The sequence below is a fragment of the Sinohyriopsis cumingii genome, chromosome 17 (genome assembly GCF_028554795.1).
Source record: "Sinohyriopsis cumingii isolate HCF-2022 chromosome 17, ASM2855479v2, whole genome shotgun sequence".
In the NCBI taxonomy this organism is placed as follows: Eukaryota; Metazoa; Mollusca; class Bivalvia; order Unionida; family Unionidae; genus Sinohyriopsis; species Sinohyriopsis cumingii.
In genome coordinates this window covers 19,197,209-19,214,239 of record NC_142977.1, presented here as the reverse complement: position 1 = coordinate 19,214,239, position 17,031 = coordinate 19,197,209, and the positions used below count along the sequence as shown (strand labels likewise).

Below are 17,031 nucleotides of genomic sequence, written 5' to 3'. Positions count from 1 at the left end.
TGAAAACGATGATTTGATTATATATTCTGCAACACGTTTGACCGAACGCGAGTGAATACCAAAATACTTGCCAGCCGCGGTCATTGACTGAAATATTTTCTCTTCACTGGTACTTATGTTGAGAGATCTGACAACTCTAGGAATTTTTGCAAACTTACCAGTCCCTCCTCGTGCAGAATTCTCCCTTTGTGTGATAGCTTGTAAAATTTGAGGAAAGTTATTAAGTTTATTTTTATCTATATGATCGATCACAAGACCATTTTCGATCTCTCCAAAGCAACACTCGTACACAAAACGATGATTATAATAATGTTTCCTCCCAGTGTTGAACCTTAGATAACCAGAATTATTAGCAACAACAACTGGTTTTTTTCAACCTATAATTTCTAATTTCACCATAATAAGTCGCTTCATAATTCTTGATGATATGATGTGGGATAAATTTTTAATTCATTTATACAATAATGTCATTTGTCTAATTTATAATTTGTCTGAAAACTTAGTTATATAATCGTCCTCACATTTCAGCGCATCATTATTATTTTTTTATCATATTATCTCTTAAGTTCACGATATCTTTTTGCGCCACAAATTGCACACAGCTGTGTTTTGCCCCTGACTCCAATACCACATCGCAGACACGGTATTGGTCCTAAACTCCCTCTTCGAATGCTTTGTGAATGTTCCCCGCAGAATTCTTTTCTGCAGGATTTGTTACAAGGGGTTCCAGATCCCACTTTAAACCACTTGCACTGATTGGTTTGAGGCATTATATATCTATAATATTTCTTATTTAAATGTTTGTCTTAAATATAATAAGGAGGAGTTTGAGAGATTATGTGCAATCAAACCCTGGAAAGCTTCCAGATTCGATCTTGACAGACTAACCCCTGATTCGCGGAGGCGAGCCCTGACTGGTCTGATTGGTATTATCAGAGATGCCAAAAAAGAATTTGGTAATGGTGGAGCATCTCACGTATGGTCTACATTCAAAATTGTACGCAACGTTGACGAAGTCAACGTCGACGAAGTTATTGATGCCACAATGGGCGATGCACGAGCGAAAACAATTATCGATTACCTCTTTGATATTCATCAAGATGAACAAAAATATTTTTTCAGAGTAAAATTTATCTCGCGAGCAGAAACAGGTAATTGGATTATCCGCGACAAACGTGACTCTGTCCTTGCTAATGGAAAAACTGTCATACTGCGTAAAAATTCCAAACCAGGAGCGCTGACTGGGATTGATAAACCATATTCTGAGCGAGCGTATCCTGTAAAGCGATCATTTATGGAATTTATCCGATAAAAAAACCAACATTAATGATCTTGCCCCAATGAAATTTTCATCACTGAATTGTGTAGCGGAACAAGTAACAGAACATTTTACAAATGCGATGCGTGGAAACGGTCTAACGGCGTTACGACGTGAAAAAATAAACAAATGGGCTAAACGGGTAAAGGATACCAGAGCTACAATGAATGATATTGCCGAGTTAGAAAAAGCACTAAGATTCCAAATAACCGTAGCAACGATAACAGGGGAAGTATTTTACGAATCAAAATATAATCGGAACGGAGCTCCAATAAATATCATTGATCATAACGCTCACGCTTGGACCAGTGCAGTCACAATATTCCCACTAGATCGAACTGTAAGATTTTACCCGTCCTCGGAAAATTCCGAAGGGGGAAACATGTTTGATTTATTAAACAGATAGGTGAAAACGATCCTGTGTCAGTGTGGTTATTTTCGAGTTCACATAATGAAAAATATGATCAGTTTGTACGCGTTAACGGTGAAATATACCGTAAAGAATCTCTTCATGAAACAATGAGAAAACTTGCTTAGAGATATTCAAAAGATACTGACCGATTACTAATTGTTTCACTGTTCCATCAGTTGCAGCTCACGCTGACAGAGAAAAAAATTTGTGGAAGCCAACCCGAAGTGAGTTTCTCGAAGATGTACAATTAGGTTCTTGTGAATACGGACACGGCGGATTGTGGAATGCCAAGCATAATTACAAGGAAATGATATCAGTTGATATGGTTGCGTGTTATCCAGGAAATTTTCTCGTCATGGGAAAATGCCCTGGATACTTTAAAAGATTTGGACACCCCACAAACTCGATGACACGAGTGGCCATTAATGGACCATTACCCGATTTTGACCTAACAGGATTCGCTCGTGTAGTGTCATTTGAATTCGCTAAGGGTCTTCATGTTCTTTTTATGTCTGGTTTGGTCGGCACTTTAGTGAAAAGCGCTGGGCGCCAATAGTGTTGTTACGATATATGCTTGACTGTAAAATACTGATATCGTTGACGGTCATTGTGGCAATTATATCATATCGGGAACAGACTGAAATTTGGTTACCAACACCTGAACTGGTTGATTGCGAAAGTGATGATTACGATACATTAATCGCCAACCTCGAAGAGAAAAGAAACGCGAAGGATCTTGGTAGAAGAATAATTGGCAAGTTTACACAAGGCGGTGCATATGATCACAAACGACATTCTGCACGACTAATTATGGACGATGCTGAATACGATTTTATAATCGCTGATGCAACTGCGAGAGATATATATGTAAGTCGAGAAAATGCTTATTTATCTGACGGAACTCGCCTGGGTACCATTGTAAGTTATACTGATGGTGAGTCACCTCAATATAATCGTTTAAGATCTTCAATGCTAGCTTATGTTTCCATCAATTTGCTATCGATGATAAATAGATTCCCTGACACTGCAGTTAGAGTTGCAACGGATTCGTTTTACATCAGCAAGAAATACTTGAATTCGGTAACTTATTTTACAACTGATGATGAATCATGGGGTTCGTGGAGAATAAAAGAAGAAATGGTATATGATTATTGTGAGTCCGCAGACGTTGAGATCAAAGACAGTTATTACATATCAGAATTATCAGAAATGTCGAGTGCACCATCTGTGTGCGATTCAGTATCCAGACACAGGACTGTTTATCTCAATGGGCCGGGAGGGTCTGGTAAGACGATTCGAGCGATTGAATTATTTCGGAATTCAGATATGATCGTGTTAACACCTACACACAGACTCACGCGAGAGATGAAACAACGAGGGATTAACTCGTGCACTTATCACGGCTTTTTCAGATACAAGGGCGACACATGGACCCCGGATCGAATGGGAGAGAAATATATTCCAAGGATTATAATTTGGGATGAAACATGTACGGTACCGTTAGAAAAATTAAAAACATTTCTCGGTTGGCTATTAACAAAAAATACAGCTGTGATAATGTGTGGCGATCATGGCTAGCCACCACCTTCTGTTGGACCATCTCCACATTTGTGGTTAAAAGTTTCTGTTGATTATTACGAGGAGATAACTGATGATTATCGAGGCTTGATGCAGAATTAAACGAGTTTAAGAAATGAATCAGACTACAACCGAATAAAATTCAATGTGAAATTATGCGTAAAATAATTTCAGAAACTTCAATTGTCGACTTTCTGCAAACGTGGAGACCAAAGGGACTTGATAGCCGCAAGTAGAAAGATAGTTCGTGGTACACTTCAACAGCGGTTGTTTCACTTACACAAAGAGAAGTTTCCAACGTTGCCAGTGCCGTTGTATTATCGACCAGCTGATACGCGACGGCAAAATATTGACGTTGATATACCAGGACAGACCGAAAAACAAAATCTCGTATTAAATGATGTTGTTGCAGTTGATATCAATGTTGTTCAAGATGCACTGCGCGCTGATAAATCCCCGTGGACGCTAGGATACGCAATGACGATTCATTCATCTCAAGGACTGACTATCTCTGATACAGTTGTTTGGATCGTTGATGATCGAATCGAGTGGTCAAACTTAGTTTACTTGGCTGTGTCCAGAGTAGAAGAATATCTCAACTGCGAAGAATTGTCTTGGATGAGTCAGTGATTGATGAGAACGATACATGTCATGTCGATATAATAAGAAAAAAATTAACCGGTTATAAACAAAGTGACAAAAAAAATAATCGCGACTTTAATCTTGATTTAATTTATCATGACGCTGAAACAACAGCAGAATAATCACTGTGCAAGCTGTAATTGTATAATGTTGTGGCAGCATTTGAGTAATAATCCAAGACAATTTACTGTAGATAGAAAGGATAATCGTCTTGATCATACACGAGAGAATGTGATGCTGACCTGTCATGAGTGTAATCGACGTCGGGGTGCTGGCACCCTTGGCGCTAGTTAAGTGATCTGGGCGGTAATTGTGTGTCCTCGGGAATTACTTCCAATTGTTCACGTGTGAATCCACGTTGAGGAGCAGTCGAATCCAGCCTGTAGATTGCTGGTCTACCAGTGGATCTAGTTATGTTAGATATCTTGTGTGTCGTGATGCTCCAGATAGGATCAGTCGCTCTTTTTTTTACCCTTTTCAAGTTCACCTGGTTCATATAAATACCTCACTGTGACATTGCCCAGTATTGGTTGTGCTGAAAAATCACGTCGTTGTGGTGTATGTTTTTTGGTAATTGCGTTAATAGGTTTCATGTTGATTGTTCGAGTTATTTCATTATTTATTGCAGCTATCACGTTTGGTAATCTTGCAACCCATTCGCGTGATCTCTTGTCCTGAATGAATTCCTTCGCGTATTGATATCCAAATAACCGCTCAGCAGGTGTTCGATTAAATCGCTCAACAATTGTGTGATCATGGTGAATTGCAGTATGTCCTCGTCTGATGGTGACGTTATGTTGTTTCATCAGCGATACTGCACCCTGAAATTCTTTGCCAGGATCAACTTGTAACAACTGTGGCCATTGTAGACGTCCTCATTGATAAATTCGTTCAAAAGCAGAAGCAACCTCAGATGCTGTTTTAGTCGTTAACGGTTCTGCATCCTTGTATCTACTTGCAACATCAACTACAGTTAACGCGTATTTATATGTTATTTTACGTCTTTGGATTTTAACGGTATCATGTGGTAGAAATAATATATCAGCTTGATGAACTTCATTAGGAACACTAACACTGAAATGTGCAAGTAAATTTGTTTAGGCGGTGGTTGGTAAATTTGCCATATTGCCTGTTTGGATAACCACCTTTTAGCAGTAATGCGTGTAACTTTTGCTGCTTCAGCGAGTTTACTAATTGTTGCGCTACCCCTCCAGTATCCTCTTGGGGAATAATAAATCGACTCCATTATAATTAATTACCAGCACCTAGCGCTAATTTACCTTTCATTGCGGATTTTATTAACCAACTAGCTAACCTCTCCTTGAAAGATTTATCAGTGATGGAATTTAGCGCGTGAATTAATTTTACATCTGCGAGATGTCGCTGCTGTAGATCCTTGGTTCGATAAGCTAAATCGTGAGCATAACACGCGTTATCAATAGCGTTTATTGGTTTCTCGCCTGGTTTTGGTTGATCTTGGTCATCATGTCTGATATCAAGTCTGGTTACAGGGCCACAGTAATTATATCCTGGGAGGTGTTTTCCTCCAGGGTATTTAGCCCACGGAGTCCCAGGTAATTTTGTTAATTTTGCTGCAATATTGTCACCGTGTTGCTTTTTTTTTTCACTTGACTTTGGCTTTGGCTTTGGCTTTGACTTTGGTTTTGGTTTTGGGTTTTGCTTTGGTTTTTCACCTGACTGCGTGGAGATAAATTTAACCGCAGATAACCGCAGATCTGCTATTTTTTATTGCAATGGTTGTTAGATCACTCGTTGGCGTGCGCGCCCTGCATTTCACACAATATAAATCCATATTTATTTTATATTATTCTCATGGAAATCACTGACTTTTCTGCTACAAGGAAATGAGAACCAGTTAAGCATCATGCTGCGCTACCAAATTCTGTTCGTTTGATTATTATAGGCCCATCTGGGAGTGGTCAGACGCAGTTGTTACTTAATTTAATAATGAAGTGGATGAAGTGGGACAAGTTGTATTTGATAGCACCTTCAGTTGATGGTCAACGATGCTACGAAGTATTAGAAGATTTTAATGAAAGTGCAAAATCGTTAAATGAGAGCGGAGATGATGTTGTTGAATTTATAACTGACATTAATGAAGTGCCATCTGTAGAAGATCTTGACGGATTTATTAATAATTTAGTTGTTTACGATGATGTAATGCTGGATAAGCAGTCCAGTCCTGCCAGTATATTTTCCAGAGGCAGACAGAAAAACACAGATGTGATTTATGTAACCCAGCGGTATACACAAATTCCTAAAGTGATCAGGGCTAAATGTAATACTCTTACTGTTTTTAACGGAGCTGATACTCACACGTTACAAACTATTCATCAGACCTGGTGTAGCGGTGATATGGACATGAATAAATTTAAAAATTTCTTTAGTCGTGCTCAATCAACCCCACACGGATTTATAACAATAAATTTACACGATCCTAGAACACGGTATCGAGTTGGTCTTGATACATTTTTTTAATTCATAGCAGCAGGAAGGGCGACGACAACGAGTTGGTTCATTTTTTGTAATCGAAGCGCCATTAATGGGTTTTCAACCAGAAACCACATTCGGACTAACTCAGGAGGATCTGTCAAAGAGGCTCATCTCTATGAGAGTTCCTCTTGAAACGCAGTCGACGTTATTTCTAGTTGAAACCCCTCCTTGTGGAGACCTTATTTCGACATTTGGAACCTTCTAAAGTTTGTAGGGTTCGCCCTCCCTGCTGTTTCAGGTCAGCGCAGTTTCAGCTTGGTGCAGATGTGATTATATTTTCTGGTTAAGACCGCAATTTTAGTCACACATTTTTGAACGAATTTTTATTTTTTGGAATTTTTTGATAAAGCCTTGTGAGCACTCTATACCAAAACCAACTTGAGATGTATGAAGTTTAGAATGTGTATATGTATTCAGATGTCGAGGGCCACATTATCATTGTGCCAAATTTAAATATCCTTTTTCACGCATTTGTTACCGTTTTGGGACGTTCATGACTTTGATCTTGTCTATAAAATAACTTGTTTACTAAAGACCATTTGAGGTAATATAATAAGAAAATATTATATGAATGTAGATGCAAATGTAGATAACTTATATAGATTTTCATACAAATGAAAGATAGTTTTTAGTTTGTACGCATTTTAAAAATGTTGGTTTACTTGGATGTGTTCAATTAAGCAAGAGAAATATTAAATTGTATATGCTTGCAAGAAACAAATTAAAGTTAAAGGCTTGGATGCACATGTAGGTGACATAGTTTTTCATGCCATTATGTCAATATCTCTTCAGATTTTGCTACATATTTAAACATTCGTGGCTTCAGATTTTCTGTCTACAGTGGGGTATATGTGTTTCACAAAAAACAAAACTAGTTTGTAAGTTTGTCGTTTTAATCCTAAAACCATTTCAAAGTTTATTTTATGAATGTCGGCTCAACATAGAGCCCATAGCCTTCTTGTTGTTTTTATTATCTTAGTATAAAAGCGTGACAGGCTCTCACTACATATTTATGTTTACTTTCAGGTAATATAAAAGGAACGAAACTACTGGATGTAGGCACAGGTCCGATTCCCAATATGGCATTTTGTGCTGCCCCATGGTTTGAGGAGATAACGTTAAGCGACTTTTCACAGAAGAATCTTGAGTTTCTACGGAAATGGAGAGATGGAGAAATCAATCACATGGGCCCTGTATTTGAATATATCATGCAGTTAGATAAATCTGGGTAAGTAAACGCAGTCAACAAATTGTAAACTCAAGTGCTAAGTTAACTTCAAAGCTTCTCAAGAAATGAATTAAGAAAATATATTTAATCATCTAATTGAACCATATTCATACTCTCTTATAGTCGGGTCCATTTGTTCTATCAAACGCCGGAAATGCACAATAATGTTTTACGTAGATAAAACATCAGTTTGGCTTTTATGTTTTTTGTTTTTAGATTTTAGATCCCTCTAGTTTGATAATTTCACCACAAACATGTAAGCATAATTTCTATTTTATATAAATTAGTAATGAAGTTACTGTATGGCTAATACGGATCCGTGCTGTTTTCAGTTAGATCTGACTTAACAGTGAACATTATCGTTACGTTTTTTACGCCAGTCTTGTTAAATAATATAACTTATTATATGCTCATTTTGTTTCTCCGTTAACTTTGAATTGTCAGAATCGTCCAGTATTTTGGCGGTTTACGTTTTGGTTGATTACATTTGCTTCTGAATGAACTAATGCAGATGTTTCGTGGACTGCCACATACCAGCTGCTTTGCTACATTCCGCGTTAACTTGTTTGATACAATGTTTCGGATTTACACGGAAGATGCCAGATTTCATAAAATTTTGGGTACCTACAAATAACATGCAAGTGACAAGGCATAAACTGTCTTCTTTAACTGGCAATAAGAATGGCAAAAAATATACTTACAGCTTTACATCCTGAACTTCCTTTCTTAGTTCTGCAAATCCGAATTACATGAGCCATATCATGGGTTCTCTAGCTTGACTACACATTTAGAAATTGTACTGTAATTTCTACTATATTCCAAGTGCAATTGCATCATCCCTACTGCACTGAACATGAAATAAACATTAAATTCCATAGCGTCTTTTGATAATTGCAATTGAAAGACTTCATATTTCCCCACATTATGATTTCAAGTATTCGATGACAACATAAACACACTTGCAGATGTCAACACGCTTCTCTCTCGCTACTTCAATTCGATGTATTTCATATAGAATTTGCACACATGAATCCAGTCCATAATCAAGAAATTTCGTAGAATTGACAAGAATGCCAAAATATATTCATTCATGATCAAATGGAAAAGTTGTTGCAATGCGCATTCATTCACAATATGAATCTAAATTTATAATTTAAGTTGACCTAAACGCCATTTTCTTTCAAAAGTTATGTCTAGCGCGCGACTAAGTTCAAATGCATCTGGTCGGAGTTATGTGCGCATTAATAATGTTGTTGTTTTATGATGAATCTGCGCTTGTGTATTTAGTTTGGAATACGGCATACATTCAGTTACTTTGTTTATTCTAGTGTGTTTTGTTTATATAATTAAGCAATAGGTAAAATAAGAAAATGAACATGTAATAAAAAGGTTACTGTAATTGTATTGGAAAATATGCGCTCGTTTTGTCGGATGGATATCACTGCACTCCCAAGGTCGTGCAGTATTCCATCCGAAAATCTCGTTCATATTTTCCCATACAAAAGCAGTAACCTATAATTAATGATCAAGAATGAAATTTTAGTACTGATAGGTCATTTGCAACTTTGAGACCCATCCTTCAAATCATACTTTGGTTGCGACTATCTGCCGTTCATATCATATCAAGGGTCGACTGAAAAGTTTCAAATGAATCCAATTTTCTTTTATTTTTTCTTTATTACTTTTTTGTGTATTCTGTGGTCGATTTAACTGGTTGATAAGCTGAAGTAATCCGAATAGATTGTATTTTCTTATTTGTGAAACAAAACAAAATGTACGTTTTATGTAAATTACTCCAACGAATTACATCAATGGTATTTGTCTTGCAGAAATAGTCATTGTGGTCCCAACGAATACTATGCTTTTGATCGAGAAAAATAATTAGTTTTGGTTCTAGTGAGTTGTTATATCTACAGTAATGGAACCTAATGTCTGTGTTGTGCTTAAGAAGTCCAACTCTTCCCAGCCAGTGCAATCAACAATACAGGTTAGTTCTTGTCTACGTAATATCTCTATGTCTTTGTGGTAGGGTTCGTCTTTTAGTGCATTGAATTGTGATGAGCGCATACATCCAGCATTGTCTTGGTTTACTGAAATAGGAGTTTTTTTATTTCAGTTGAATGTGTCTGATGATATACCAAGTCCATTTTATCAGATGCCTTCTTTATTGTCAACTTTTTAACACAAGTCTGCATCATGTGCTATACAGTTGGAAGTACTTAATCCATACCACAATAGTCAGGATGGAGTGTGGTCAGAATAACAAAAATCATACCTATAATCAGCTGTTCTACATAAAGTACTAGAGAGTCATATCGTCAGATGAGACACAGAAGCAGAGTTTATTTAATTGAAGAGAATAGAGGAGAATGATTTATGTACTTTTGAGCGAAACGGTTAGGCTCAGAAAAAATACCCTACGTCCCTTTGATAACACAATGGTTCTGTCCTGGTCCACTGCATATTACCAGTAAGAACAAGAATGGATGAGGCCGATTCGGCTTAATGTGCGCTTGTAGTTGCTTTCTAAACTCTCAAGATATCATCTTAAGGTGCATGCGTGCTGTCAACCTCGCGTACTACTATCGAAAGTTGTCGTTTTAAGCTATTTGTCTGCGCATGATAGGCTAAATATGGCAAACACAGTAGACAAAGAACCATTGATAATCCAGGTAATAACTACCAAAATACTGGCAGCTACTAGCAAGCCTAGCAGATCCAAATTGGCCGAGCATGAGACGCAGATCCCCACGGCAGAGGTGAAGTGGGTGTCATCGGTAAAAGCTAACGCTTTAGACCACTCGGCCACACTTTACCTCTTTTAGCAATGTTCTGAGAAGATATGAACGAAGAAAATGTTCACCACTCTTAACCATTTTACAAGTCAATTACTTGAATGTTGGTATATACGTTATTAAGGAAAAGGGATTGGTTTAGACTAGATGGTTTAGAGATGGCAAAACAATTGTATGTCAATACTTGGATTCAGAATCATACACACGAATATTCGTCTTTTCCCCACTGTAATTACATACATATTATAAATACTGATTGTAAGTGCGCTGTGTGGTATTATCCATTATGATCACTCATTGTCTTTGACCAATAGTAGGAAAAGAGTTTATACATATTTGGGAGTTTTGAAGGCAGGCCTCAGATGACACTTGTTCTAATGTGTCACCTGTATAGATCACTCACATCTCACCTTTGTCCACATTGTTTCGGTTGTCGGTCTCAGTCTCTCGTGTGCTAAAAAATCATTATCCTTTGTCCAGATACTGAAAGATATTTCCAACATCTCTGTACATGTCTTAGTATGCATTGCAATCATCCTATGCAACTCCGTAATTAAGAATGAGAAAACGGTGTATATGTACATAGCAGTGTGGACAACATGAGCGGAAATTTTGACCTCTCCAACCATTGTATAGTATGGACGAGGGCACAGATGCATCCTTTGCTAAGTTATTATATTGTCCACTGTATATTTGTCCACACAGATTACATAATGTCTATAGTATGTTTCACTGCATGTCAACAACTCTTTCTTTTTATGTCAAGGCATATATTTTGGAGTGGGTGTTATAGGACCATTACCCAGGGAAGTGGTTAAGGAGACTAATTGTGTACATGCATGATTAAGGTTAATGAATTAGTTAATACTATGCAAAATAAAATAGCAATAAAAGAATGAAAAAATTCACTGCTACATTGAAGTCTCTAAATCCAGAAACTCAATAGTAACTCCGTTTTGGAACGATGGCTCTGCTTCTAATAATTCTTCAATATCACTGTTATCATTTTATCATTTTATTTTGAAAATGAAATAGAGGTGATATTGATAAAGATGCAAAAGGCCAAAATGTTTCCGTAAAATAGTGATTAGAAGGTTATGCTATACAGTTGTAAGCTTACTATGTTTTATGTCTTCCTAATTTTTCATACAAATTTCCAAGAACAACAACCGCACAAACCCACTATGCCCATGCTTCTGAAAGTCGGCCCATCAATTTCCAATCAGATGGTCCTATTAAGCTGAAGTCACAATAACACAAAAACAATCTAAATATCTGACATATTAAGCTTCACTGGTTGGTTTAATATTTGCTTTTAAGTTCATGTCTCAAACTCTGTCGATGCTAGAATCATTTGACAAAGTGCATGAAAGCATCTACGCTGGTACAACATGCATACAACAAAAGAAGATCACTGTGACCTTCATTTCAAATTGTATTATACCTTGTCTTCTTTGTTCATAAACAGAAACGTTTTCTGCATCCTGCAAATATATGGCAGGTACGGCATCCTCATGCTAAAACAGGTCACTACAACCCATATACTGCTACATGGACATTGCTTACATTTTGTTTAAGGTTGTTGTCACTGTATACTTGTAGATTCCTCAACACATAGTCGTGAAACCTACCTTTCCATTGTCTTCAGAAGTAACACTTTGATCATGCAATATGTGAAATGTATTAAACGGCGCAACTGAACACCAATCAGATGTGCGGCGGATCACATGGAGTTCAAATAAACACTCGATGTTACTTTGCACTGAGCAAGTATTAAACCCGCTAAATGAAAGGGTTGACAGGTGGGTGAAAAAGCATTCACTACCTTTACAAGCCAAGGTATTTGGGTCAAACCTGAAGATGTAGAAATCCACTTGGCAACTTATCTCGCAATCAGGATGATTGTCAACTTGAATTCAAAGCGAATGCTTCCTTTCCATCCCAAAGGGTTATTGGGCTACGGTCATAGGCGGAAACCTTGGGAGATATCCATTTGGGAATAAAATCTAATTTATGGAAAAACAATATACAAATTAAATCAAATCTTGTATTTCATCAAATACGGTGGTTGAGCAGCGAAATACAACTATTAATACAAATACAGGACATTTTGATCTTGCACGAAAATAGAAGTTATATACTTGCTTATAAACAGTTACTATAAACAACATTGGCGGACTTAACTTTGCGCTTGGTAGTACACAATTCACCGGAAACATATTCAAATTATTAAAGTCTAGAAAACTGTAGATATAAGTATTATGCATCTATATCCGTCATGAAACGGAAAAATAGTGCATATTACAAATGCGTTTGTGAATGGCCACAGTGACACTAAAAGGTATGCAATATTTGAATTGACAGTAATGTCACGAACGGCAAACGTTAGGTTTCCAACATTACCCTTACATTATCAAATTTGTTCTATATGTCGCACTGATAAGATATCCCTTACTCTACAAGAATCGAATTTTCAGTCATCAACGTCGACCTATAAACGGATATATATTGTATAATGTCTAGTTGGTCCTACACAAAAATGATGCTGATCTAATATCCAACATGGCAACAACAGCAGTAATCTTGAAAGTCTACTTATTTCTTCTAATCCTTAACACATGATCATAATGACACAGAGTTTTCAACAGAAGATGTATGGTGTATTGGTGAACTTAAATAAAAGTGACCGATCCAATTATTCAGTATCACCACGACAATGGTTATCCTACTCGTTGTATCGCTACTTCTCCTAGATCTTGATCGAAAGTCCTCATAACATTGGTTTTAATCCAAACGACTTGTTATGATGTTTAGTCGATAACAAGTGAAAATGTGCCGATCTTACATTTATTATGGTCATCATAGTTATTGCTACCCCTCCTAAATAGAAATTCATATTAATGTGGACTTTGGTCAGACGGGAACAGTCATATATAGTTGTTTCTGAATGAAAGTGGTTCCAATTAAATCTAAGATATGGCTGCTACAATTAACATAATGAAAACTTTTATTTGAAAGTCATGTCACCACGGAGTTTTCACAGACATGTCTACTGACTGTGTCAAGTCCAGAATGAAAATAGTGCTGATATTAAAATCTAATATGAATACCATAGTGGTTCATTTGAAATTCATTTTGATCGAGAATATCACAATTGGATTCAGTACTCAGCAATCAAAAGAACAAATATGGTCTTATATTAAATTCCTAGAAATTCCTTCAGGACACAAGAGTTTTGCTCCATTCTGAAAGACTTGCTCCAGTCGAATTAGGCTGAAATAGTTTCTTAAGAAAAAGAAAATATTCCCCCTACAGACGTTAATCAACAGTATTGAACTAAATAACTGTAGAACTTCATCCTTTGCAGATCGGAAGCATATTATTGAGACATAATGTTTCAACCAGGATGCACCCTCGTGATATTTGTGCAAACCATATACCATGTCCCAGAAGCAGAGAGATCTAATCCACAGATCAACAAGACACGTTTTGAAATATTCAAAGTAATATAGATGTGCCGCCAAATCATTAAATGTCGGAATTGCTCAAATATTGTTTTCATGATAATTAACAAAATCCATCTTGTGATATTTTGGTCACCATGCTCAAACGTTTTCAACGTTTTTCAATCGTATATATGTCAAAACGCTTCTGGAAATAATCAGGTACTCAGAATAACCCATGACATTTATTGTGTGACACAGTCGTTCAGAATAAACTGGTCATGCCATCGAATTTTAATAGTTTAAAGGTCAATACGAAACAATTCAAGTAATGCATTGAGATAAAAATTATTCTTTTATTTATTTTCTTCGAAGTCTTGACAGTGACTTAGTACAGCGTAAGTATCTTCATGGAACTCAATAGCAAAATATTGTATTGTATACATCCAATAAACCACGTGTAATAGGAACTTAAGATCCTCCATTGCTAGATCAGAAAATGCAGTTAATGAATTTGTACCTCTCACTTCAGTTCTATGGAAGAACGGCAAGATCAGTTAAGAAGGAAAATAAGAAACATTGTCTTCTGTGATATCACTGAGCCTAATCCCACCGCATCCACTGTGGTAGATGGAGTTATCTTCGATGCTATTACCTGCTCCAATTGCCTAGAAGCTGCATCGTTTACACCAGATGATATTGCAAAATCTGTACGGAACCTAAGTACTCTTTTAAAACCTGGTGGCTATTTTGTTTTGGAGGGTTGTATCGAGATGTCGTTCTACAGAGTTGGAGAATTGTTGTATAAATGCTATCCAATCAACAAGAATCAACTACAAGACATCTTTCAGAAAGAAGGATTTGAAATAGTCAGCCTGCAAGTTTTAAACTACACACCACGACCTGAAGAAGGTTATTACTCAGATTGCAAAAGTGTATTTGCCATGGTAGCCAGGAAAGTAGAACAGTAAGCACAAGTTTGTTATGTATTTTGCATAGGTACTGCATATTTTGCACAAATATAGTTGTACCATGGGAATCACTTTCTGAAAGACATCTTGACCAATATATAGTAAGGTTTTCAATTTTTAATTAGAGGCCATGTAACAATATGACAATAGGTTTATATCCAGATGTACATTTGAGATAAAACTGACTTTAAATCCTGTACTAGTAATAAATAAGATATATAAATCATTATGCAAATGGCAATTCTTAAATACAAACAATAGAAGCTTTGTGTTAGTAGGCTTGAATGTTTCATTTATATACTTTTAAATGTTGTTGTCTCTTCTGACAGCAAGACCAAGACAATACATGATGTCATCCTTCATTCGTTTTGCATTCTGTCGTATTATGTCTGTTATCCATTACTGTTTACAGCTCCTCAAAATCAACTTTACCTAACTGAAAATAATTGTACAGGGAGCATACAAGTATCCAAGACCTTCCAAATTTGTTCGAAGTTTGCTGATTCCTCGTCCGTTTCTTCACTAAATGAGTTCAGCATGATTTGACTAAATTTGACAAGAACATGTACAGTCAGGAAGGTCTTTCAAATTCGTCCAAATGATGCAAATATCCATCAAATATCACTAATGTTTCTAAAAGTGGAAGCATTGTTAATTTGTTTTTCAAAAATTGCGTAACAGTTGTTGATGAGATTTGACAGAAGCCTCGTGACTTAGATATCCTTCAAATTTGAAGGAATTATGCCAAGCCAACATCAAATATGGATGACATTCCTAAAAATAGAAGAACTGGAAAAAGTTTCAAAAACAACTCAACAGAAGTTCAAAGTTTGAAAAAAATATTTTATTCATACAGGTCTTTTTCGTTTATTCAACTGATGTTGGGCTGCCTTCTGTTGTGGCTGCCATTAAAAAAATAGATTAATGACTTCTCAAAACCGCTGAGCAAAGTTTCGCCTACTTAATAGTCAGCATCCTCGTACAGATTACTTTCAAGTTTATACAAATAATTCAAATCCGCCATCAGAAATGACCTTCATTGATAAAAATACAAAAACTTAAAAATTTACTCATTAAACACTACTGAATGCAATTTGACCTAATTTGACAGAAAACACCCTGTCATGTGCGATTGCAGTTTGTTTCAGAATACAAATGGTACTGATAGATATGATCACTGTTACTAAAATTAGAAAATCTCTTGAATGACGTTTCGAATATCACATCATAGAACTTGACCTAAATGGACGTGAACAGATTTAACATTTCTAAAATAATTCTAATCTGGTTTCAAATGATGATGTTAAAATTAGGAATACTTTGTTAATAGCTGCTAACGGATTTTCAGAATTGATAGCATTCCAGCTAGACGGTTTTCATGATTATAGATAATGATGATGTGCCCTGAAATATGGATGAAGATATGAAAGATACTAAAACCTTGAAACAACTGTTTTTATTATTTGTATAGTCAACAAGAGTGAAAGTCATTTCTACTGAAAGCTTTCTTTTGACCCATAATGTTTGGCTATCATCTCTCAGGTTAGGCTGCTTGGCTGAAGTCAGAAAATTAGATCTCTGACCCAGTTGGGCATCTTGTGGTAAGTAAAGTCTAGAAAATGTAGCCTCCATAGGATTTAGTCCAAACTTGAAGAATATTACGCATTGACATTATCAGTAAAATTTGAGATTGTATTCTTTAGTTTAAAGGAAAGGTTTGATTTGTTCTTTCATGCCACGGCACAGCAAGCAAAATATTAAGCACTAAAGCAATTAGAGTAACGTCCCTTGACTAAGAACCCGCTATGGCGTACTAAATGGGCTGATCCAATGGTATTGACTGAACCGGAAGCAAATGCGGCATGCTAACCATGACTCCGCCGTGGTTCCAGCCTCCATTACTATCCTCCTATGAGATGCTAAAGGGGTGTATTGTACAGCTGTAAAAGGAGGATGACAATATCATAGATACATCAAGGAAACGCTATCAAAATAACCAAGCAATATCCATTTTACAATAAAATAAAATTTTGTAAATACTGTCTAAATTGTTGCCCAGCGCTGGCCGAGAGTTCGAAATCAATGCCATCTCACCTCTACCAGAGGGGGTTCGAGTCTCAAGGTATATCA

At 36.5% G+C, this 17,031-nt stretch overlaps 1 protein-coding gene across 4 annotated transcripts in view; it reads left to right on the top strand.

Moving 5' to 3' along the window:
* The window catches only part of LOC149777862 (indolethylamine N-methyltransferase-like), a 57,635-nt gene extending 41,284 nt beyond the window's left edge, over window positions 1-16,351 (top strand). For all 4 annotated transcript variants that reach the window (XM_089938965.1, XM_089938966.1, XM_089938967.1 and 1 more), the window contains 2 exons: window positions 7,491-7,692; window positions 14,463-16,351. In XM_089938965.1, coding sequence (XP_089795091.1) covers window positions 7,491-7,692; window positions 14,463-14,901 — 641 coding nt within the window. In that variant the 3' untranslated portion in view covers window positions 14,902-16,351. The remainder of the gene's footprint in view (window positions 1-7,490; window positions 7,693-14,462) is intronic.
* The last annotated feature ends 680 nt before the right edge of the window (window positions 16,352-17,031 follow it).